Below are 19,772 nucleotides of genomic sequence, written 5' to 3'. Positions count from 1 at the left end.
ACAGCTGCAACAACCCAGTATATTTTAAAAAGGTTCACAGTTAGGGCCTCTTTGAGCCAAACCATAATAGTTTTGGGGCTCTCTCTTTGTAAATCAAAAATCCAGGCAGATATAGCAACCATTTCAACTGATGGTTTACAACCCTTCATATCACTATGGCAATGCATCAGCTTGTCTGGGCAAAAGAGCTTCCAAAACACAAGAACATTTCCAAAGACAAACAAAAAATATCTCTAAGTAGAGCTAATTACATTTATCTCCGAGTTTAAAAAGCCCAAGATCCTATACTATATGTAACAGCCAAGTAGCTAGCTCTGTTTCAAAGCAATAAAAAGAGAACAGCATTGAAAAAACTAAATTCTGGTCCTCACATAAAATTCACACAGAGAAGTCCGTATCAATGGAGGGAGCTAGCTGTGCTTTAAAATGAAGTATGTAATTCCAACACCACACTCTACATCTTTACTCCTTCAGCCCAATGTAGGTCCTCTCTCCAGACTAGTATTCAGATGACAATGGGGAACAAAAACTGCCAACATCCTTTCATAGAATCATAGAATATCAGGGTTCAAAGGGGCCTCAGGAGGTCATCTAGTCCAACCCCCTGCTCAAAGAAGGACCAATCCCCAATTTTTGCCCCAGATCCCTAAATGGCCCCCTCAAGGATTGAACTCACAACCCTGGGTTTAGCAGGCCAATGCTCAAACCACTGAGCTATCCCTCCCCCCATTTCATTCATTCCCCATCACACTGGTGAGCTGTGAAACACAAAAAGCACCACAACGAAATATAAAATCCCATATTGATCCCACAAACAGTTCTAGAAACTCCATGTAGTGCAGACCTTTTTATTCTAAGACCCTCTTTTCCTGTAACAAAGCCCTTGGAGAATGAAGCTTGTTCATGTCTCATGCCTCAGTGAAACTGTTCCACCATTCCTACATATTATTAGAGACAGAAATTAAAGAAGTTGACATAGGCCTAGACTAGAAAATTAGTTTGCTATAACTACATTATTCAAGGGTGTGAAAAATCCACACCCGCTGAGTGATGCAGTTAAACCAACCTGCCTCCTGGTGTAGACAGAGCTATGTAGATGGGAGAATTTGCCTGTTGACCTAGCTACTGCCTCTCAGGGAGGTAGAGTACCTACAGTGATGGGAGAGCTATCAAGTCCATAGAGGAGAAACTGCAGCAACTGTCTGTCTCGATTCAGGGGTTAGGTGTGTACATGGAAGTAAAAAGACAAGGCTACATTCAGGTGAGGAAAATTTTGCTGAGCTTCATGCTATCTTCAGAAGAAAATATAGTAAGTGTAGGCTGACAAAACTCTTAACACCTGCAGGGGTGACTGCAGAATGAATAACTAAGGCCAACATTTTCAAAAGTGCCCTTTGATTTTAGGTACCCCCATTTTTGGATATCTACCTGGAGCCATTAGCAGTAGAATCATAGAATATCAGGGTTGGAAGAGACCTCAGGAGGTCATCTAGTCCAAACCCCTGCTCAAAGCAGGACCAATCCCCAATTTTTGCCCCAGATCCCAAATGGCCCCCTGAAGGATTGAACTCACAACCCTGGGTTTAGCAGGCCAATGCTCAAACCACTGAGCTATCCCTCCCCCGTGCCCCAGATCTCACAGCTCCCATTAATTCCATTGTGAATGCTCAGCACTTCTGAAAAGTAGGTCCAAGGTGTCTCAAACTACAATCTTTCCTCCCTGAACACAACCAGTGAGCAGATCAAAACCACAACCATGACATTATTAGAAGCCATCCAAGCTAGCTGGCCTAAACCACACTCTTGAAAAACTGGCTTTCCTTACCATTGTCTTTTGCCAACACCCTACTTCTCTGCCTCGTACCCACCAAAGTCTTGTGTCATTTTGTTGTAAACTCTGTGGGTCACGTCTTAATTGCCCGTAACATCCCTTTTACATCTATGGCATTGTGCGAACACAGAAATGCCTCTCCTATGGCTGGCATGTAATAGAGCTTCTCTGTCCTTTTGCAGGTAGGAGCACAGATGGCAGGGGTGGCTTCATTAATGCGGAGAGCTATTCTGCTGGGTCCAGATGCATACAGGATGTCTAAAAGTTTGTGCTAGGAGTCCTGGATCTCCTCGAGAGAGGAATCTGAAGCTATCCAGTCCCCCTGGAACTGCCTAAAGTAATCAGGGGGAAGAAGGGGGAGAGGGAGAGTGGAAGGTAGGGATGGAGGAGAGTTAGGAGTCACTGCTTTATCCGGGCAGGACAACTGGAGTCTTGCTGGTTCCAGCAGAACCACTGGATCTGGAGAGTAATGTTCCTCCTCCTCCTCTGGCAGATCCAGGGGCAGATCTGAGCATCCCCTTAGAGGGGAGACAAGTGGTGACTCCCTGGCATATCAGATCAACTCTGCACGAGAGCACAGGTCCCAAGACCCCCAATACAGCCAGAAGGAAGGATTATAGGTGGTTGTGGGGGCCCTCACAGCATGGGGTACCAGCACCTCCAAGACAGATGATGTGGAGGTTGATCCCAAAGCGGTGCAGGTCTCCTGGTGGACATGTAGGGTAGGGGAAGAAAGGTTCATCAGGTGGTTCAGACTCTCTCAACGGAGAGAAGCCTGATTCTGGTCCCAGTGGGGGTGCCATCGGTGGGGAGATGTATTCTGAGTATGGGACGGGTGATAAACTCCTTCCAGTGGTGAGTTCCTCTGAGGTGATATCTCTCTGGGGACAGAGAGGCCCGAGGGAGGAAGGGATTCCAGATCCAGCTGTGGTCCCCTTGCCCCTGTTGCCATGCCCCCCCTTGTCGCTCCCACCCCCGGAGCAGAGGGGGAGGGGAAGCACAGACAGGTAGGGAGAGGCACGACTCTCAAAAGTTTGGGGACTGCTGTCCTAGATCTATACATTTACATTTAGCCATATTAAAACACATATTGTTTGCCTGTGTCCCGCTTACAAAGCAATCCAGATTGCTCTGTATCAGTGTCGTGTTCACTTCATTAATTTACCACTCCCCCATTTTGTGCGTCATCTTACAACTTTATTAGTGAGGATTTTATGTTCTCTTCCAGGTCATTTATAAAAATGTTAAATAGCATAGAGCCAAGAACTAATCCCTGCAGGACCTCATTGGAAACATACCCACTCAACGAGGATTCCATTTACAATTATATTTTAAGACTTATCAGTTAGCCAGTTTTTAATCCATTTAATGTGTGTGATATTAATTTTATACTTTCTAGCTTTTTAATCAAAACGTGTGCCACATCAAATCAAATACCTTATAGCATTGATGTAAAGATTTCTATTACTGTTATCAACTAAACTTGGAATCTCATTTAAAAAAAAGATACCAAGTTAGTTTGACACAATCTATTTTACATAAACTCATGTTGACCGGTATTAATTACATTACCCTCCTTTAATTCCTTATGAACTGAGTCCCACATCAGCTGTTCCATTATCTTGCCCAGAATCAGTCAGACTGACAGGCCTATAATTCCCACATCATCCTGTTTACCCTTTTTAAATATTGGCACAGCATTAGCCTTCTTCCAGGCTTCTGGATCTTGCCCGGTGTTCTAAGATTTATTGAAAATCCACATCAGTTGTCCAGAGAACACCTACACCAACTCTTTTAAAACTCTTGGATGCAAGTTCTCTGGATTTGCTGATGTAAAAGTGTATACATTTAGTAGCTGGTATTTGACATCCTCCAGAGTTACTATAGGAATAGAAAAGTATCTCACCTGATAGGAAACTACTAGTTTGTCTCATCAATTGAATTAACACAAAGCAGATTTTCTTTACACATTCTATTAAGAGCCAACATTTGTGATCCACCCAAATGAATCATGACAGTCAACCCATATGGATCAAAAATTTACCAAAGTGGAATGTGGAAATACTTAACTGTGAGATGTAATAGTAATGAATAACATTCTTACCACAGAGCAAGTCTCTGCTCAATTTCCTTCAGAAAACTGGTGTGAAATTTGTGCAAAGGTTCAAAGTTGGAGAAGAGGAGATTCTTCAGCGTTTCTGGCATATAGTCATCTTTACTCACTGTGCTCTGAAACCACTGGAAGGAAAGAACAAAGTGATAAAGGGGAAGGCTGGGGGCAGGGCCTGTCATTTACTCTATCTTTGTGCAGTTATCTACAACCCTGGCTGGCCTCTAAACTACAGTATGGCTCAGATTTAGGACAACGTTTAAGAAAATACTTAAATCCCATTGAAGTTGATGAGACTTAAGCACATGCTTCTGAATTGGGCCCTATAAATGTAGCAACATCAGTAGTGAAAGGAGTTATTTATTTTCTTACAGTTAATCTACTAATTCAAGAGATATACAGAATAAATTTACTGCAGTAATACTGGATCTGAGGTCACAATTCGACTTCCTTTATATATTTGTCTTGAAATGTGATGTCCCAAGATAAATACAGAAAAGTAACCTGCATTGCAGAATTAATTTAGCAGGTAATTCAGCTACTGTAGATTCATTTACTTCATTGTACTGAAGTGGGAAACTTAATTCCAACCACTTAAACTAATTATTAAAATGTGAAAGTAGCTACTGCAAGTGGCTCTCATAACCGGGTTCACTGATTTTTAAAATTTGGCCTCTGACTTTGAAGGTTCGACTGTAGTCTGATTTTCTGGGGTTCTGATTACTTATCGGTCCAAAGTCAATGGAAGCCAAATCCAGCTCAGCACCTCTGATGTTCAGGCCCTAGATCAGAGATGGGCAAACTCCAGCCCGCGGGACCCTCCTGCCAGGCCCCTGAGCTCCTGGCCTGGGAGGCTCGCCCCCAGCCCCTCCCCCGCTGTCCCCCCTTCTCTGTAGCCTCAGCTCACTGTGGGCGGCCAGGCAGCACAGTTGCAGAGCCACGGCCTGACCCGGTGCTCTGGGTGGCGCGGCTGTAACGCCGCCAGCCACCAGTGCTCCAGGCAGTGTGGTAAGGGGGCAGGGGAGTTGGGGTGGTGTTGGTCAGGGGCAGGGGTGTGGATAGGGGTCGGGGAGGTCAGAGGGCGGCGATCAGGGGGGCAGTCAGGAAGAAGGGGGGGTTGGATGAGGCAGGGGTTCTGGGGGTAGTCAGGGGACAGGGAGAAGGGGGGGTTGGATGGGGCAGGGAACCCGGGGGGCAAGCCAGGAATGAGACGGGGGGTTGGATGGGGCAGCAGGGGGCAGTCAGAGGACAGGGAATGGTGGATGGGGTTCGAGTCCTGGGGGGGCCGCCAGGAGACGGGGAGTTGGATGCAGCAGGAGTCCCGGGGGAGCCGTCAGGGGGGTCAGATAAGACACAGCCTCCCCTAACCAGCCCTCCATACAATTTTGGAAACCCAATGTGGCCCTCAGGCCAAAAAGTTTGCCCGCCCCTGCTCTAGATAGATGAAGGTGGTCACTCAAAGGTCTAACTCAAAGTTAGAGACCACTTTTTAAAATCTGGCCCTGTACATATAACCGTACATTGCAAATGTAGCATGGATAGTACTTGAAAACCCTTTGATTTCACAGGGGTGTGGCACAATAAATACTTGATCCTGTACTGAAATACATGGAAGGGAATTGTTGTGTGCCTTGCAAAAGTGGAAGTCCAGAAGTTCAAGATCTATGCTGGTACAAGCAGAAGTATAAGTAGGTCAGGATCAAGCCCTGCCGTTTAAATTTATAATGGGATCTTAGATCCACTGGGGTTAATTCTGCTTTGCCCCATTACCCCTTTGTCCTGTGATGGTAAAGTGGCTGTCAATGTAGCAATGTAAGAGGGGTTCCATGGAAGGCATAAAGCTGGCCTACCCTGCTTGATGATCCCAGTACCTACTGTGCTTTAGCTATTTTTGATAGACCTTCAGTGGCTCCTAGGGGCCTGTTGCAACTGGCTGTAAATTAGAACAGCCTTGAAAACTGTACCAGTTTAAACTGGCCCAGGTCCACAATACAGGCCCAGGTCCACACTCTGTTCCGGTACTGCACACAGTTCAGGTAGGACAGATAATTGGTGCCACTGTACATTAAAGGCTTTTTTTTCTTTTTTTTTTACAGTCCCCCTATAGGTCCATAAAGAACATTATTTAAGGGCAAGCCTTGCTTGCCCTATTCATGAAAAACTCACAATGAAATTAATGCTAAAACTTTTCTTAGACTGAACAGGAGGCAATAAAACCAGTTAAAAAAATAAATACAACTTTCTTGGTGAGCTACAACTGTTTCAGGGGACTCCATTACAAATATTATCTGTGAACTTCCAATTAAAGCCACAGGGTCCGAGCATGTTTTCAGTTTCTAGAAAGTTGTCACTGTACATGTTACAGACAAACCCTACTGTAAATGTCTACCCTCTGCTTTTTTTGTAAATCTGAAATTCTGTCCTCACTGGAACTTGTGCCTGGCATAGGGGATAGAAAATAAGACTATCGTAGAACAGCTAAGGGATAAATGGGGCAGATAAAATACCACAGCTGACTCCAGCAGCATATATTTCATGAGTAATACTAAAGTAAACATACCGATGTGATGACTTCAAGGTCCTTCAGGTAAGTTCGCTCTGTGGTCGATACTTCTTTAGCAATGAAGTAAGCTTTGTCAGTTGGAAATCTCTGTAAATTGCAAAAAATAAGAAGTTTTGATCTGCTTTAGGGGGCAGAGTCTCCAGTGGAAAAGAGATTCTAGGCAACAATCACTAGGACAATTACAAACTAGCGAGCGTTGCTTGTGCTTATTATGACTGCTTGCTGGAACTTCCCTGTGGAAAATGCCTTAAGAACATCCTTGCAAACAATAGCTGTCTAGGAGTTTGGAAAAGATTTCTTACTGCCATGGTTATTTGCAGTTATTTCTAGTATTCCTCTCAACTTCTTCCACATTCCTGGAACAGGATGTATTTGAAGCTGAGATGACGACTTTTGTAGACAGTTAACAGTTAGAATCAAACATAACAAATACCTTAATGAACAAACAGTGATCTATTCATCATATAATCTGTGTTCACTCTTCAATACACATCTCTTCACATGATAAACATTCACTGCACAATACTCTCCAAAATGCCCAAACTGGTTTTTCCAAAGGGGTGGAGCAGGTAGAGGATCAAAAGGGCTGGGAGAGAAAGGGCAAGATATAGACTTCGAACTTCAGAAAAATCTCTTCCCTATTTCATAAAGGGCAAATCTAGCAGTATCAATCTTACACTAGGGAGACATTTAGGTTAGAGCAGCAGTGACCACCCTTTACAGCTTGAAGATCCAACATCTTCTTTCAAAATGGTCAAGGAGACACAATCGGTACTTTCAGGCAGATTCTCTGCCCTATTCTGCTCCCTTTGTGCTTCTCGGTTGATACAAAGGGAAAGAAAAACATCAACAAATCCCTTGTTAATATGCTTCCCTCTCTCCTGCTGTTGGTGTAGATGACATGTCAGAGGCAGTGATGGACATTGGCTGGCATACACAAAGCTTGGGCTATCCCTAGCTGGCGTACCACTCCAAGGGAACCTTTGCCAGCTAGCATAAGAGAGAGCAGTCACAAGGCTGCTCTAACTGGGGCTGGGCACAGAATCAGGAAGATGTTGATTGGTGTTGGTTCTCAATGTCTCCTCCAGTGCCCTGTGTAGCTGAGTGTAGAAGTAGTCTTTTCCTAGACAATCCCCTAGGCTCAAGTAGGGCCAGCCAAGCCCCTATCTTGCTCTTCCTGAGACTCTCACAGTTCAGTCAGCAATAGAGCCACCCGTTACGCTACCCATGACTAGGGCTCCTAGGTGCTAGGGTAATATGAATCATGACATACCACCACCTTGCAATGCAGCATGCAGCCAGCAGGGGAGCTGCTATGCAGCTGCAGCAAGGAAGAAACAGCAACTGCTCAGAACTGCTCCTGGCTAAAACCAGAGGTGCTCCTATAGCTGTAGGAGAAGTGGGGGGTGGAGAACATTGTGGAGGTGATGCCCCCTGTCTCCTCACTGTAATCAAGATCTTTACTTCTCTTGTAACAAATGAAGAGGGGATGGGAGAGTGTCAGGGATCTAGAGATGTCAGCCATATACCACGTTTCAAGCAATCGAAACATCCAGGGGAGAACAGGGTGAAGTCAACCGCAATACCTTTCTCCTGACCTCTTCTTCATCATCAGTCCTGATATACGACGGGTCATTCAGCAATGGGCTGATCAGTGGAGAAGACTGCTTGGCATCAGGGCTCAAGTTTGGAGATAATGACATATTTGCCACCACTGGTGCTCCTTGAGAATTGATTGAGAGCTCTGAAAGGTGAGGGCTACCAGTCAGAGAACCTGCTAAAGAAATGACACAATAAAAATTGTTGTTAGTACGGGGCATCTCCAGACAGCTAAAAATGGTAAGAATCTTAAACCACAGCGTGGAAATTACGCTAAAAGGCACAAGATCCCAGATCCTTAGCTCGTGTAAATGGACGTTACTGTCACTGAAGTCATTGGAGCTGCAACCATTTATATCAGCCGAAGATCTGGCCCCATGCTCACTAAGTTGATGAAACTGGAAGAATTACAGCCATTATAAAACTAGAGATACAGGTACAAATAATTCACTTGCATATGTTAATATTAAACATCAAATTCATGATGAGCTCTTCACCACAGCATCCTACTCTATGAAAGAGAATGTGTAGAACAGATGAATGTTCTCAGTTTTACAATTAGTTTAGAACACAAAGAACATAATAATAAATAAGCCAACTTATGACTCCTGTTTTTCCTCCTACAACATAACTCCAAAATGCAAATGATCTAAAGTACCTCACAGGAAGCTGTAGGAAAGATATTAGAAGAAGTATATCTAGAGGGAGTCTAGGAAAAAACTAGGACTTTCTATGGCAACATTGTACTACTGTCAATCACATCTAAAATGGAGGGAGAAAACTACTATCTTCCCATTTCTACACAGAGCAGAAGTATATATTTTATTATACCTTGTAGGGTCATTCCAAGCTCCTCTGATTGTTTGGGATGGAAATCCTAGCATTACATTTACACAAGAAGGTATTATTTTTAACACACAAAGTATGACAATTTTAGTTGATCACAGCCATAAAGCCCCATTATATTTCATATAGTAAAAAAATTATGAGTTAATTATACTTCTGTAGGTTGAGATATACTAGTATTGAAATTAGTGTTTTGTCTCTTGGAAGGCAACCAGATTACTGACTCTGCAAATGAAACAGCTTGCCAAAAAAACCTCAGCATCTTCCCAATTAAGCTAAAGACTTGCTATGAAAAGTCAAACCTGTTAAAAGCTATGTTAGATCTTCCAAGCCATGAAATGTTTACAGCCCATATTGTTTTGTTTGGGCTTCATACCTTAAAAACTTCAACAGAGAAACTAACAAGCTATCGATTCCCATAGCTACATTGACCAGAATTAAAGTAAATGCAAATGTCTGCATATCCATATATTTAAGGTCAAGGGCTTTTCACCATGAGCACTTTTCTGGAGTATATTATTTAACTATTAGTTCCCCTGTTACTACAACACAACTCAGACACTCCAATGAATAATGGCATCAGTACGTATAATTAGGCCAGTAGGTTGAGTGCAAAACATTTCATGAAAGGCTTCAGGTTTATTGCTACACCATACTTTCTTTTTGCATCCCAGAAGTGTGCATATTCATCTTACTGTACAATGTTATATGTTTAGAGATTTATGACAATTATGTACCCTATTATAAAACAAAGACAAAAGAATATTTGCCTGAAATAAAGTTTTTATATTACTGTAACTAGCAAGAAAGAATTTACCCACAATTCCACACTAAATCATTGCTCAGTGAAATCTGAAACGCCATAGGTTGTTACACAACTGTCAATTTTATTGACACTAGTACACAACTGTATACAATGTTTTCAAAGGAAATGGAATTGATCATATAGTGAAACAGATTAGTAGTGAGGTTGTAGGTTTAAAGTACTGTACTACACTTTATAAAAGACATAGTGATATCTCTTCTAACGTGAGAAAACAGAGAAATTCTGGCACTGTGCCTGCCACACAACAGTAAATAGATCATTTGCGCCTCTGTGAGAAAGCCTCAGGTGTTCAAACATGATAAAAATTGAACACCACCTCTTGTGAGACATAACTGAGGCCCTAACATTAATAGAGGGACAAATCTATGTCAAACTCAATTTGACTGATGTGGTTTGAACTGTAAAATACCAGATGAAGGAATTAACTTAAAATGCTTCCCAGCTTACAATGTGGGTGCTCATAGCTTGTTAGAAGTATCATTGTTATTAGTTTCCTCATGGAGCACAACATTTAGCAGCTGCTCCATCAGTGAAAGATTTGCAGAAAAAGTACTATTTATTTTAGTCACCATTCCATTTGGTATTTTGCAGAAAAGTAAAATACTACATTCTCATTCACGGAGAATTAAAGGTACATTAATGATGACCAAATTCAAATCCAAACACTACCTCCCACAGACTGGAGCATATTTATGCTAATGGTTTCCCATTTTAGATGTTGAATGATAACTACAAGTTAAAACTAGGCCCAAGGGAGTGGTTATTTCATGAAAGTGGCCCAAACACTAAGTGATGCATTAACAGGTCTTGATTACTACAAATATAGTCTAAACTCAAGAATTATGGACTGGATTTTGCTTTTGTCAAAATAAGTAATTGACTTGCTCTACTGTGAAAAAGCAAACAGGCCAGGAAGAAATGAAAATGAAGGTCTTCCCTACTCAGGTTGTTGGTGCTCTGGGCAGCATACTTCTCAATATTTGCAAGATGAGCTTTTAGAAATTTGTTCTTTGTAAATGAGGGCCTATGTTAAATGCAATTATGCATGTGGGTCCTTCTCTTTATCTTTTCATGGTGGTCAGGTGTAAGTACCCTACATTAGTCTTGGGTCTTCTCTCAGCATCTCCTCTGAACTCTTACCATACAAGGGTAAATCCAGATATACTTTATTCATTGACTACAAAGCAAGTAAACAAGAGCAGAAGAGATAGGACCAACGTTATTTAAATAGTACAAAAATTGCTCATATCACATCCATTGAGGTTCTTTGATTAATGAAAATGTAGTTCTCTCTTCGCCACTTTATATCAATTGTCAGAGATCAGGTGATGCTGGTTTGTATCGCTAAAGCCAAAAGGTTACTATTAATTTTGCCAGTTTGTTCATAATTTGGTGCATTTTTGTTTACTTAGACTGGGCTTGGGCTCATTCATCGCATATATAGAACTATAGGGTCAGTCATCCAAGAGGAGGTGCATTAGGTTAATCAAGAACATTCCTGTGTTATTTAGGGCACACTTAACATTACTAGCAGTCAATAAGGCCCCAGTTCAGTAAAGCATCCCTGTTCTGGGTAGCACTTAAGCATGTATTTAATTGCTGCTCTGGAAAGTGAAGAATTCAGCAAGTGCTTAAATTATTTCTGGAATCCGGGCCTAAGCAAGGTAGTGGCTCAATGTAGGGTTAACCATTCCAGCAACTAATGATAATGCTCGTTTCCTTTCAGAATTTTCATTGTATGTCAGAATAGCCAGTCAATGCCAAGTACATCTGGGTCGCTTTCTTAGTTGCATTGAGCCAGCTTAGTCTGAGATATCTGACAAATGCTGGGGTGGGAGACAGGATTTCAGAATGAAAATAAATATCAACTGAAAGGGAATGTGAATAAGCAATGAGAGGATACTAGGACTTTAAAGTCTCATGAAACATAAGGACAAGGTGGCATAATGAGTTAATACCTTTACACATACCTTAAACAACCCAGGTTAAAATACATCTTCCACACACAAAGCAAAATGAAGCCACTGGTCACAATCAAGAACTTTGTGGATATGCTGCATGACCACTTCAGAACATACGCAACTATCTGTTACTCTCCTCTTAGGAGAGGCGCATTGCTAGTATAGCAGGGGTATGATATGACAGGTCGGAGCTGGACTACATTACAGCTGCAGGAGTGGGAAAGGCTGCATACAGTAGTACTTGGCTACAGTCAGGGCTCTCAGTATCCTTTTCATGAGACCAGGTATAATTAATTAAAAAAAAACCCCTACAAATATTCCTGAGCAGGGACATATGATAAATATTTAGGAACACTCTCCCTCGTGTGAACTTTTAAGGATGAAAGTCTTAGTCCTACTACTAGGGATTATAACTGTGCCTGGTCCGTGTGTGGGCACAATGGCTGGGAGGTGGTGTAGAAGACTTCTGTGCCTGTCTGCCCTTTCATGTCTGCATAACAGCTGCCTACAAATCTGATCCTAGAGATTTAAATCTGTAGCAAGATATTTCACCCTAACCTTGAAAGAACAGTGCAAAGTATTTCAGTCCATGTTAGACAGTTGTGAGAGAGGCAGATGGGATTTAACACATCTTGAAGCCATTCTTCCCCCACCTCCCAAAATTGGCAAACAACAAGCTAATGCCATATAGAGTTCTGTATCGACTTCAGTTACAAATGCAAATGCAACTCTCAGCCACTAAATGTTTTCTGTTTGCGTAGCAGAGAACAGCAGCACTGGACTGGAATCTGGTTTGTGCTCCTCCTCTGTACAATACAGAAGATGTAAAATTATATGATGTAAAGATGTAAAATATGGAAAGACCAGTGGAAATGTTTTCTACTGAAAGGGATTTAAATTCAGAGCATTACTAGATAAACTTTGGAAAAGCTCCAACACTCAGACTCACCCACCCCCTCATAAATAGTGATCAAAGTTACATTATAAGGTTTATACTTTAATTACATAAAATGCATTCCAGTCAGAAAAATGACTGTCACAACACATGTGACAATGTGGGATTCCATATTTATTCTCTCCTATGGCCTGATCTAAAACCCACTGGAGTTTTTCTAGGAGGTGGGGGTGGGGGTGTTTCCTAAATTCTAGGTGTGGATACAACCTGGAAGCTGAAAACCAAGCTGTGTTCTCTCCGTCCCTTACATCATTGCCAGTAATGAAGATTCTCTGATCAGAATTTATCTGACAATGCTGTCACTGCTATAAAGGCAGAATGAAATCCAGCTCACTCTTCCATAGCCGTATTGGCTCTGCACTGCTAACCGTAGTAAAACTCTTTGGTCAGTAAAAAGAAAAGGAGGACTTGTGGCACCTTAGAGACTAACAAATTCATTTGAGCATAAGCTTTCGTGAGCTACAGCTCACTTCATTGTATGCATCCGATGAAGTGAGCTGTAGCTCACGAAAGCTTATGCTCAAATGAATTGGTTAGTCTCTAAGGTGCCACAAGTCCTCCTTTTCTTTTTGCGAATACAGACTAACACGGCTGCTACTCTGAAACTTCGTCAGTAAAATAACAGATAACACGTAGGGAACAGATGGATTAAAATGTATCCGTTTTGCATATTCACTTTTATAACAACAGCAGTGCTTTAAATTGGAATGGCATTAAATATGGCTAAAACTAACTGTTCTAACTGTAGCAGCTAAACAAGTTATGTTACTGCTGGTGAATTATAAAGACTTTGGATGAAGGGCCCATTCTGCTCTCATTAAGACAAATAGCAAAACTCCTATTGACTTCAATGAAAGCAGGATCAACAGCAATATGATTGGCACTTTATTGGGCTTACCTTTCTATTCTGATTAATAGAGCTTTTAAATAAAGTTTCTCACTTGGACACAGTTCCTTAGAATAAAGGTCTTGAGAACGCAGCTATGCATTAATCAGAGGCTCATCTGCAAACAACCCTGAACCTAATAGCAACGAATTTGGAGAAGGACAAAACCAAAAGATTTTAGAAAGAAAAATGATGTCATACATAGCTCATAACCTGCCTTGCTTTGAAAAATGAAGGAGATGGGAAGAAAATTTTGCTTCTATGTAACAGCTGCAAAATGTATGCCCACGGCAGCACTGGTAGTGAATGATTTGGAAGAATAGTGCATCAAATCAAAAAACAAGTTATCTCATATCAGGAGAAAGCTCCAGCCAACAACTGGACGGAACAGTTAAACCAGTGACAGTTTTACAGCAAGAACCAGTTAGAATGAGTAAAAGCCTTTGGCAGAGGTAACAAAAACAAAAAACAAACCAAAAAAAAAATTAATACCATGCATACACAGTTAAATGAGTTTGGCTTGACATGCTTATATAGTCATCGAGCTTGGTACTGGTTTAGCAGCCAGTAATCCCTCCAGTTGGTACAAGTCCATGCTTTATTGGTATACCGTAGTATTAGACAGTGGTGAGTGTGAAATCAGACAGTAACTGCTGCTGTTGGCCTACATCAGGGTATTCTCAAATCTTACAAACAAAGAACAAACATTACAAACTGGAGAAATACAAAGTCATGAGACATTCCTCTTTCCTAACTTTTATCTTTCCATTTTTGCATAAAAGACAGCAATAGAACAGTTTGTATAAAATTTCCTCCTTACACTTACATATAAAAAGATTAGTTTTAAAAATATGCATATGAAACAATACTAATAAATAGCTACCTACACATTCTAGTGCATCCACCCCATATAAGCTCATGCCACAGATACTGTCCATTTCAACAAGACATCTCCTCAAGACTGCAGTGATCCTGCTTAAAAGCAATTGCATATTGATTTGATCATTCTAAGTGCAGCCTTCGTTAGAAAATGTAGGGCACACCAGTTGTGTGCTCAACAGGGCCCAAGTACTCACAGTGAAGGTCACTCCCCCCCGCCCCTTTTCTGTTCTCTAACGTGGTGTGGTTTCTATTCTTGAAATCTCACAACCCAGAGATCTTGCATTGTCCAATTGTGAAATGAAGAGTGTTCTAAGAGAACAGGATCACTGTAAAAGAGGAAATAGGTATTCCCAGTACAAATAGGTATTTCTGCAGTAAAAGGACATTGAGATAGTGCTCCAAACAATGCAAGGAACAGAAGATACATCATGCTTTGAGGATAAAGACAGAACATTGAAAAGGCTTTTCCCCCCAGAGAGGTACATGCTGACAAAACAGTGCATAGAATGAAACAAAAAATGTTTCTCTTTAAACGTTATTAAACAAATGACAAAAATGAGAATGAAGTCCCCAGCAATTTTTGATTAAAAAAACGTTAATTTTGTCTATTAAGACTTTTATTTGAAAAGATACATATAGAAATCAGGAAAGGGTTGGATGAATGAAATACTGTCAAGCTTGTGAATTTTTGTTAGTGGTTCAAGTCAATTTCTCAGCAGGAAAGGTAAAAAATAAGGAATTCAGCTAATCAAAGATTTCAAGTGCTTACTGGAAAAGCAACAGGCTTTCAGCGCTAACATTCACGGCACTAAGACAGACCTACCTTTGATCTCTTCATAAATTATCACAGGCAAAATGACAATTGCTCTCATTTGAAAGGAAACTGCTAACCTGGTTTAACAAACCAGAAAGCTTTTGTCTTGTGAAAGTATTCATGTGCCATCATCTCTTCATGTTCGATCAATGACAGCTTGAATATTACTAGTTATAGAGCTAGCTTTTGTTAGTGTGAGCTTTGATATTTTTACTGTTCTTGGGGAATCAAGTATGTTTTTTTTAAATCTAATCTCCTCTAGAGCAAAACCACCATTTTTGAAGTACTATCATGTCATATTTTTATGCACCTATGTTTTTCTTCTTTTAGTGTAATAACAACCACCTTATTTACATTTGTACTTGTTGAAATCACACCCATGAACACCCAGCTCAGCTAGGCCCAAAGGGCTTCTCAAACTTCATAAAATGTAAAAGAAAGTGCTGACTGCTTTTAATAAAAGAAATTAAACCACCCCCACACACATACTTAATCCCACATGGTTTACAGACGAAAACACAGGAATAGGATAGGGAATTAAAAAAAACACTCCTAAGAATTGCTTTATAATTAACCTAAGCGAAACTCAATGTATATCATGCCTTTGATTTTTAAGCAGAAATTCCACTTGTAAAAACAGTATCAATGGCATAATATAGCCCTGCTGTAGGAAAGGAGATTGCAGATGTCTTTGTTCATGGTTCATGGAGTGTACAGCAGACCCAGTGTCTGTTATAGATTAGTCAACAAATGTTTGCCTGCCTCTAGGTATATTTCATCGACTTTAGAAGCACATACTTTATTGAAATAGTGTAGGCAACATTTCACTGGTTTAAATTCCCAATCAGTATTTCCTTCCCTTCCCGATAAAAGACAGCTTAGGCAAAATTCTTACCTGAAGTAACTTCATTAAAGTCAATAGAGTTACTAACTCCAGGAATGATTTCAGTCCCGTACCTATTTGTGAGAAAATCCAGAGTTGTCTACTTCACTGCCGGCTCCAGGAGCTGCAATGCCTTAAGCCATTTGCAATGAGAAATCCAAAACACTACTATCATTAAGGTTAGGATTTTGTCATGGTCATTTTTAGTAAAAGTCACAGACAGGTTGCGGGCAATAAACAAAAACTCACGAACGCCTGTGACCTTTGCTAAAAATAATGGTGGGGGGAGGGGACGCCCTGACTGAAGCCCAAGCAGAGGAAGAGATCCAGAGCCCTCATGCCGGGAGGGGTGTGCCCAGCACCCCCCACCAGCAGAGGCTGACAGCTCTGCCCCCAAGTGACTGAGAGCTTTGGCCCCACCACACTGGGGCTGAAGTGGAAATGATCACGGAGGTCTCTGAAAGTTACGGAATCTGTGACTTCCATGACTTCGTGACATAATCTTATCCTTAACATCCTCAAGTAAGCAAAACCAATAGAGAAGGGCCATGTTCTTCCATTACTTATGCACCAACAATTTTTTATTGTAACTACTTTTAATTAGAGAAGGGTATTTTACAAACTTTTTCTTTTTTGTCAGGTGAGGCTCTACAATGTACAAAATCGCACACACCTCAGGGACTTTTCCAGACTCTTAGAGCCTGGGAGAGAAATGCATTAAGGGGAACAGAAGGTGCATAAAGAAATTACATTCTTTGAAAAGAGGAGCACATTGGAAAACTAGAAGTAACACTGGGCACCTTTAATTTATGTACATTTGAGCACAGAACCTTCTTCCCTCACATTCATTCCTCATTTCAACCAGTAACTACAATCTTACTGGTTTAAGTGGGACTAGTCTAGTACATAGGCCTTGGCCTGGTCCACTATACAGGGGTAAGTATCATCCATTATGATTACTACATATGAGCAGAGAATCCAAGGAACAATGGAAATAGTAACTGATTTTCTTCATTAAGAATAAAATTTACTTTGTTGTGAAATCATTTTTGGATTGCCCCAGAGTTGTTCAATCATGGCTTTTAAAATAGCTGGTTGGTCTTGCTAATGATGGAAAGGGCTATGTAAGAGCTAGGTATTATTAGTATTATTATTACTTGTTGAAAACAATTTATTAGTCAGATTTTACCCCTTTTTCTGTTGAAGAATGGTCTTTTAAAGGGTCACAATTTGCAATAATTCTTAACTGCTCAACAAGATTTGGGCCTATGGGTTTCTATGAACTGTTAGTGAGCTCTCCACTGAATATCTGATATTCAGAATCCTGGTTGCCTAAGTCACATTTTATAGTCTATTCCCTGATTCCATGTCCTATCCTTTATACACAAGAGAACTGCCTGAAGAATCATTGGGATGGTTGAATCTCTCAGGGAGACAGTGGGAAACACTTTACAGAGACACAAATTGGAAGTCAACAGGGCTAGAAAATGTTAATGTTGAAAATATTTTTTCCCATCCTCTTTTGACCAAGAAATAACTTTATATTTAACTATATATAGGGACCCCTAAATTTAAAATTGAGGGAGAGGAAGAGACAGAAATCAGATTTTACAGATGTTTAGCAGATTTTACATTCAATTTTCTCTTGTCACTTTCCCACCAAATAAATGCATGTAAGAACATAAGAATGGCCATACTGGTTCAGACCAAAGGTCCATCCAGCCCAGTATCCTGTCTACCCACAGTGGCCAATGCCAGGTGCCCCAGAGGGAGTGAACCTAACAGGTAATGATCAAGTGATCTCTCTCCTGCCATCCATCTACACCCTCTCACAAACGGAGGCTAGGGACACCGTTCCTTACCCATCCTGGCTAACAGCCATTAATGGACATAACCTCTATGAATTTATCCAGTTCTCTTTTAAACCCTGTTATAGTCATAGCCGTCACAACCTCCTCAGGTTGACTGTGCACTGAGTGAAGAACTTCCTTTTATTTGTTTTAAACCTGCTACTGATTAATTTCATTTGGTGGCCATAGTTCTTATATTATGGAACAAGTAAATAACTTTTCCTTATTCACTGTCTCCATACCACTCATGATTTTATATACCTCTATCATATCCCCCCTCAGTCTCCTCTTTTCCAAGCTGAAAAGTCCTGTCCTCTTTAATCTCTCCTCATAAGGGACCCGTTCCAAAACCCTAATAATTTTAGTTGCCCTTTTCTGAACCTTTTCTAATGCCAGTATATCTTTTTTGAGATGATGGGACCACATCTGTACACAGTATTCAAGATGTGCGCATACCATGGATTTATGTAAGGGCAATAAGATATTCTCCGTCTTATTCTCTATCCCTTTTTAAATTATTCCTAACATCCCATTTACTTTTTTGACGGTTGCTGCACACTGCGTGGACATCTTCAGAGAACTATCCACGACGACTCCAAGATCTTTCTCCTGATTAGTTGTAGCTAAATTAGCCCCCAACATATTGTATGTATAGTTGGGGTTATTTCTTTCCAATGTGCATTACTTTACATTTATCCACATTAAATTTCATTTGCCATTTTGTTGCCCAATCACTTAGTTTTGTGAGATCTTTTTGAAGTTCTTCACAGTATGCTTTGGTCTTAACTATCTTGAGCAGTTTAGTATCGTCTGCAAACTTTGCCACCTCACTGTTTACCCCTTTCTCCAGATCATTTATGAATAAGCTGAAGAGGATTAGTCCTAGGACTGACCCTTGGGGAACACCATTAGTTACCCCTCTCCATTCTGAAAATTTACCATTTATTCCTACCCTTTGTTCCCTGTCTTTTAACCAGTTCTCAATCCATGAAAGGATCTTCCCTCTTATCCCATGACAACTTAATTTACATAAGAGCCTTTGGTGAGGGACCTTGTCAAAGTCTTTCTGGAACCTAAGTACACTATGTCCACTAGATCTCCCTTGTTCACGTTTGTTGACCCCCTCAAAGAACTCTAATAGATTAGTAAGACGTGATCTCCCTTTACAGAAACCAGGTTGACTTTTGCGCAACAATTTACGCTCTTCTACGTGTCTGACAATTTTATTGTTTACTATTGTTTCAACTAATTTGCCCAGTACTGACGTTAGACTTACCGGTCTGTAATTGCCAGGATCACCTCTAGAGCCCTTCTTAAATATTGGCATTACATTAGCTATCTTCCAGTCAGCTGATTTAAAGGACAGGTTACAAACCATTGTTAACAGTTCCACAATTTAACATCTGAGTTCTTTCAGAACCCTTGGATGAATGCCATCTGGTCCTGGTGACTTGTTACTGTTAAGTTTCTCAATTAATTCCAAAACCTCCTCTAGTGACACTTGACACTCAACTGACACTTCAATCTGTGACAATTCTTCAGATTTGTCACCTACAAAAGATGGCTCAGGTTTGGGAATCTCCCTATCATCCTCAGCCGTGAAGACTAAAGCAAAGAATTCATTTAGTTTCTCTGTGATTACTTTATCGTCTTTAAGTGCTCCTTTTGTATCTCAATCGTCCAGGGGCTCCACCGGTTGTTTAGCAGGCTTCCTGCTTCTGATGTACTTAAAAAACATTTTGTTATTACCTTGCATAAATGTAGAG

General features: G+C 40.9%; 1 protein-coding gene across 6 annotated transcripts in view; it reads right to left on the bottom strand.

Annotated features, from left to right (window-relative positions):
- Positions 1 to 19,772, bottom strand: part of FARP1 (FERM, ARH/RhoGEF and pleckstrin domain protein 1) — a 334,762-nt gene that overhangs the window by 54,816 nt on the left and 260,174 nt on the right. For 4 of the 6 annotated variants that reach the window (XM_084651196.1, XM_084651195.1, XM_084651193.1 and 1 more), the window contains exons 14-16: positions 8,091 to 8,281; positions 6,502 to 6,591; positions 3,936 to 4,069 (exon numbers count right to left, since the gene is read on the bottom strand). In XM_084651196.1, coding sequence (XP_084507322.1) covers positions 3,936 to 4,069; positions 6,502 to 6,591; positions 8,091 to 8,281 — 415 coding nt within the window. The remainder of the gene's footprint in view (positions 1 to 3,935; positions 4,070 to 6,501; positions 6,592 to 8,090; positions 8,282 to 19,772) is intronic. The other 2 variants (XM_084651194.1, XM_084651192.1) reach the window with 1 other exon arrangement.

This window comes from Lepidochelys olivacea (genome assembly GCF_965140295.1).
Source record: "Lepidochelys olivacea isolate rLepOli2 genome assembly, chromosome: 1".
NCBI lineage: Eukaryota > Metazoa > Chordata > Testudines > Cheloniidae > Lepidochelys > Lepidochelys olivacea.
This window is presented reverse-complemented; position numbering and strand designations above follow the sequence as displayed.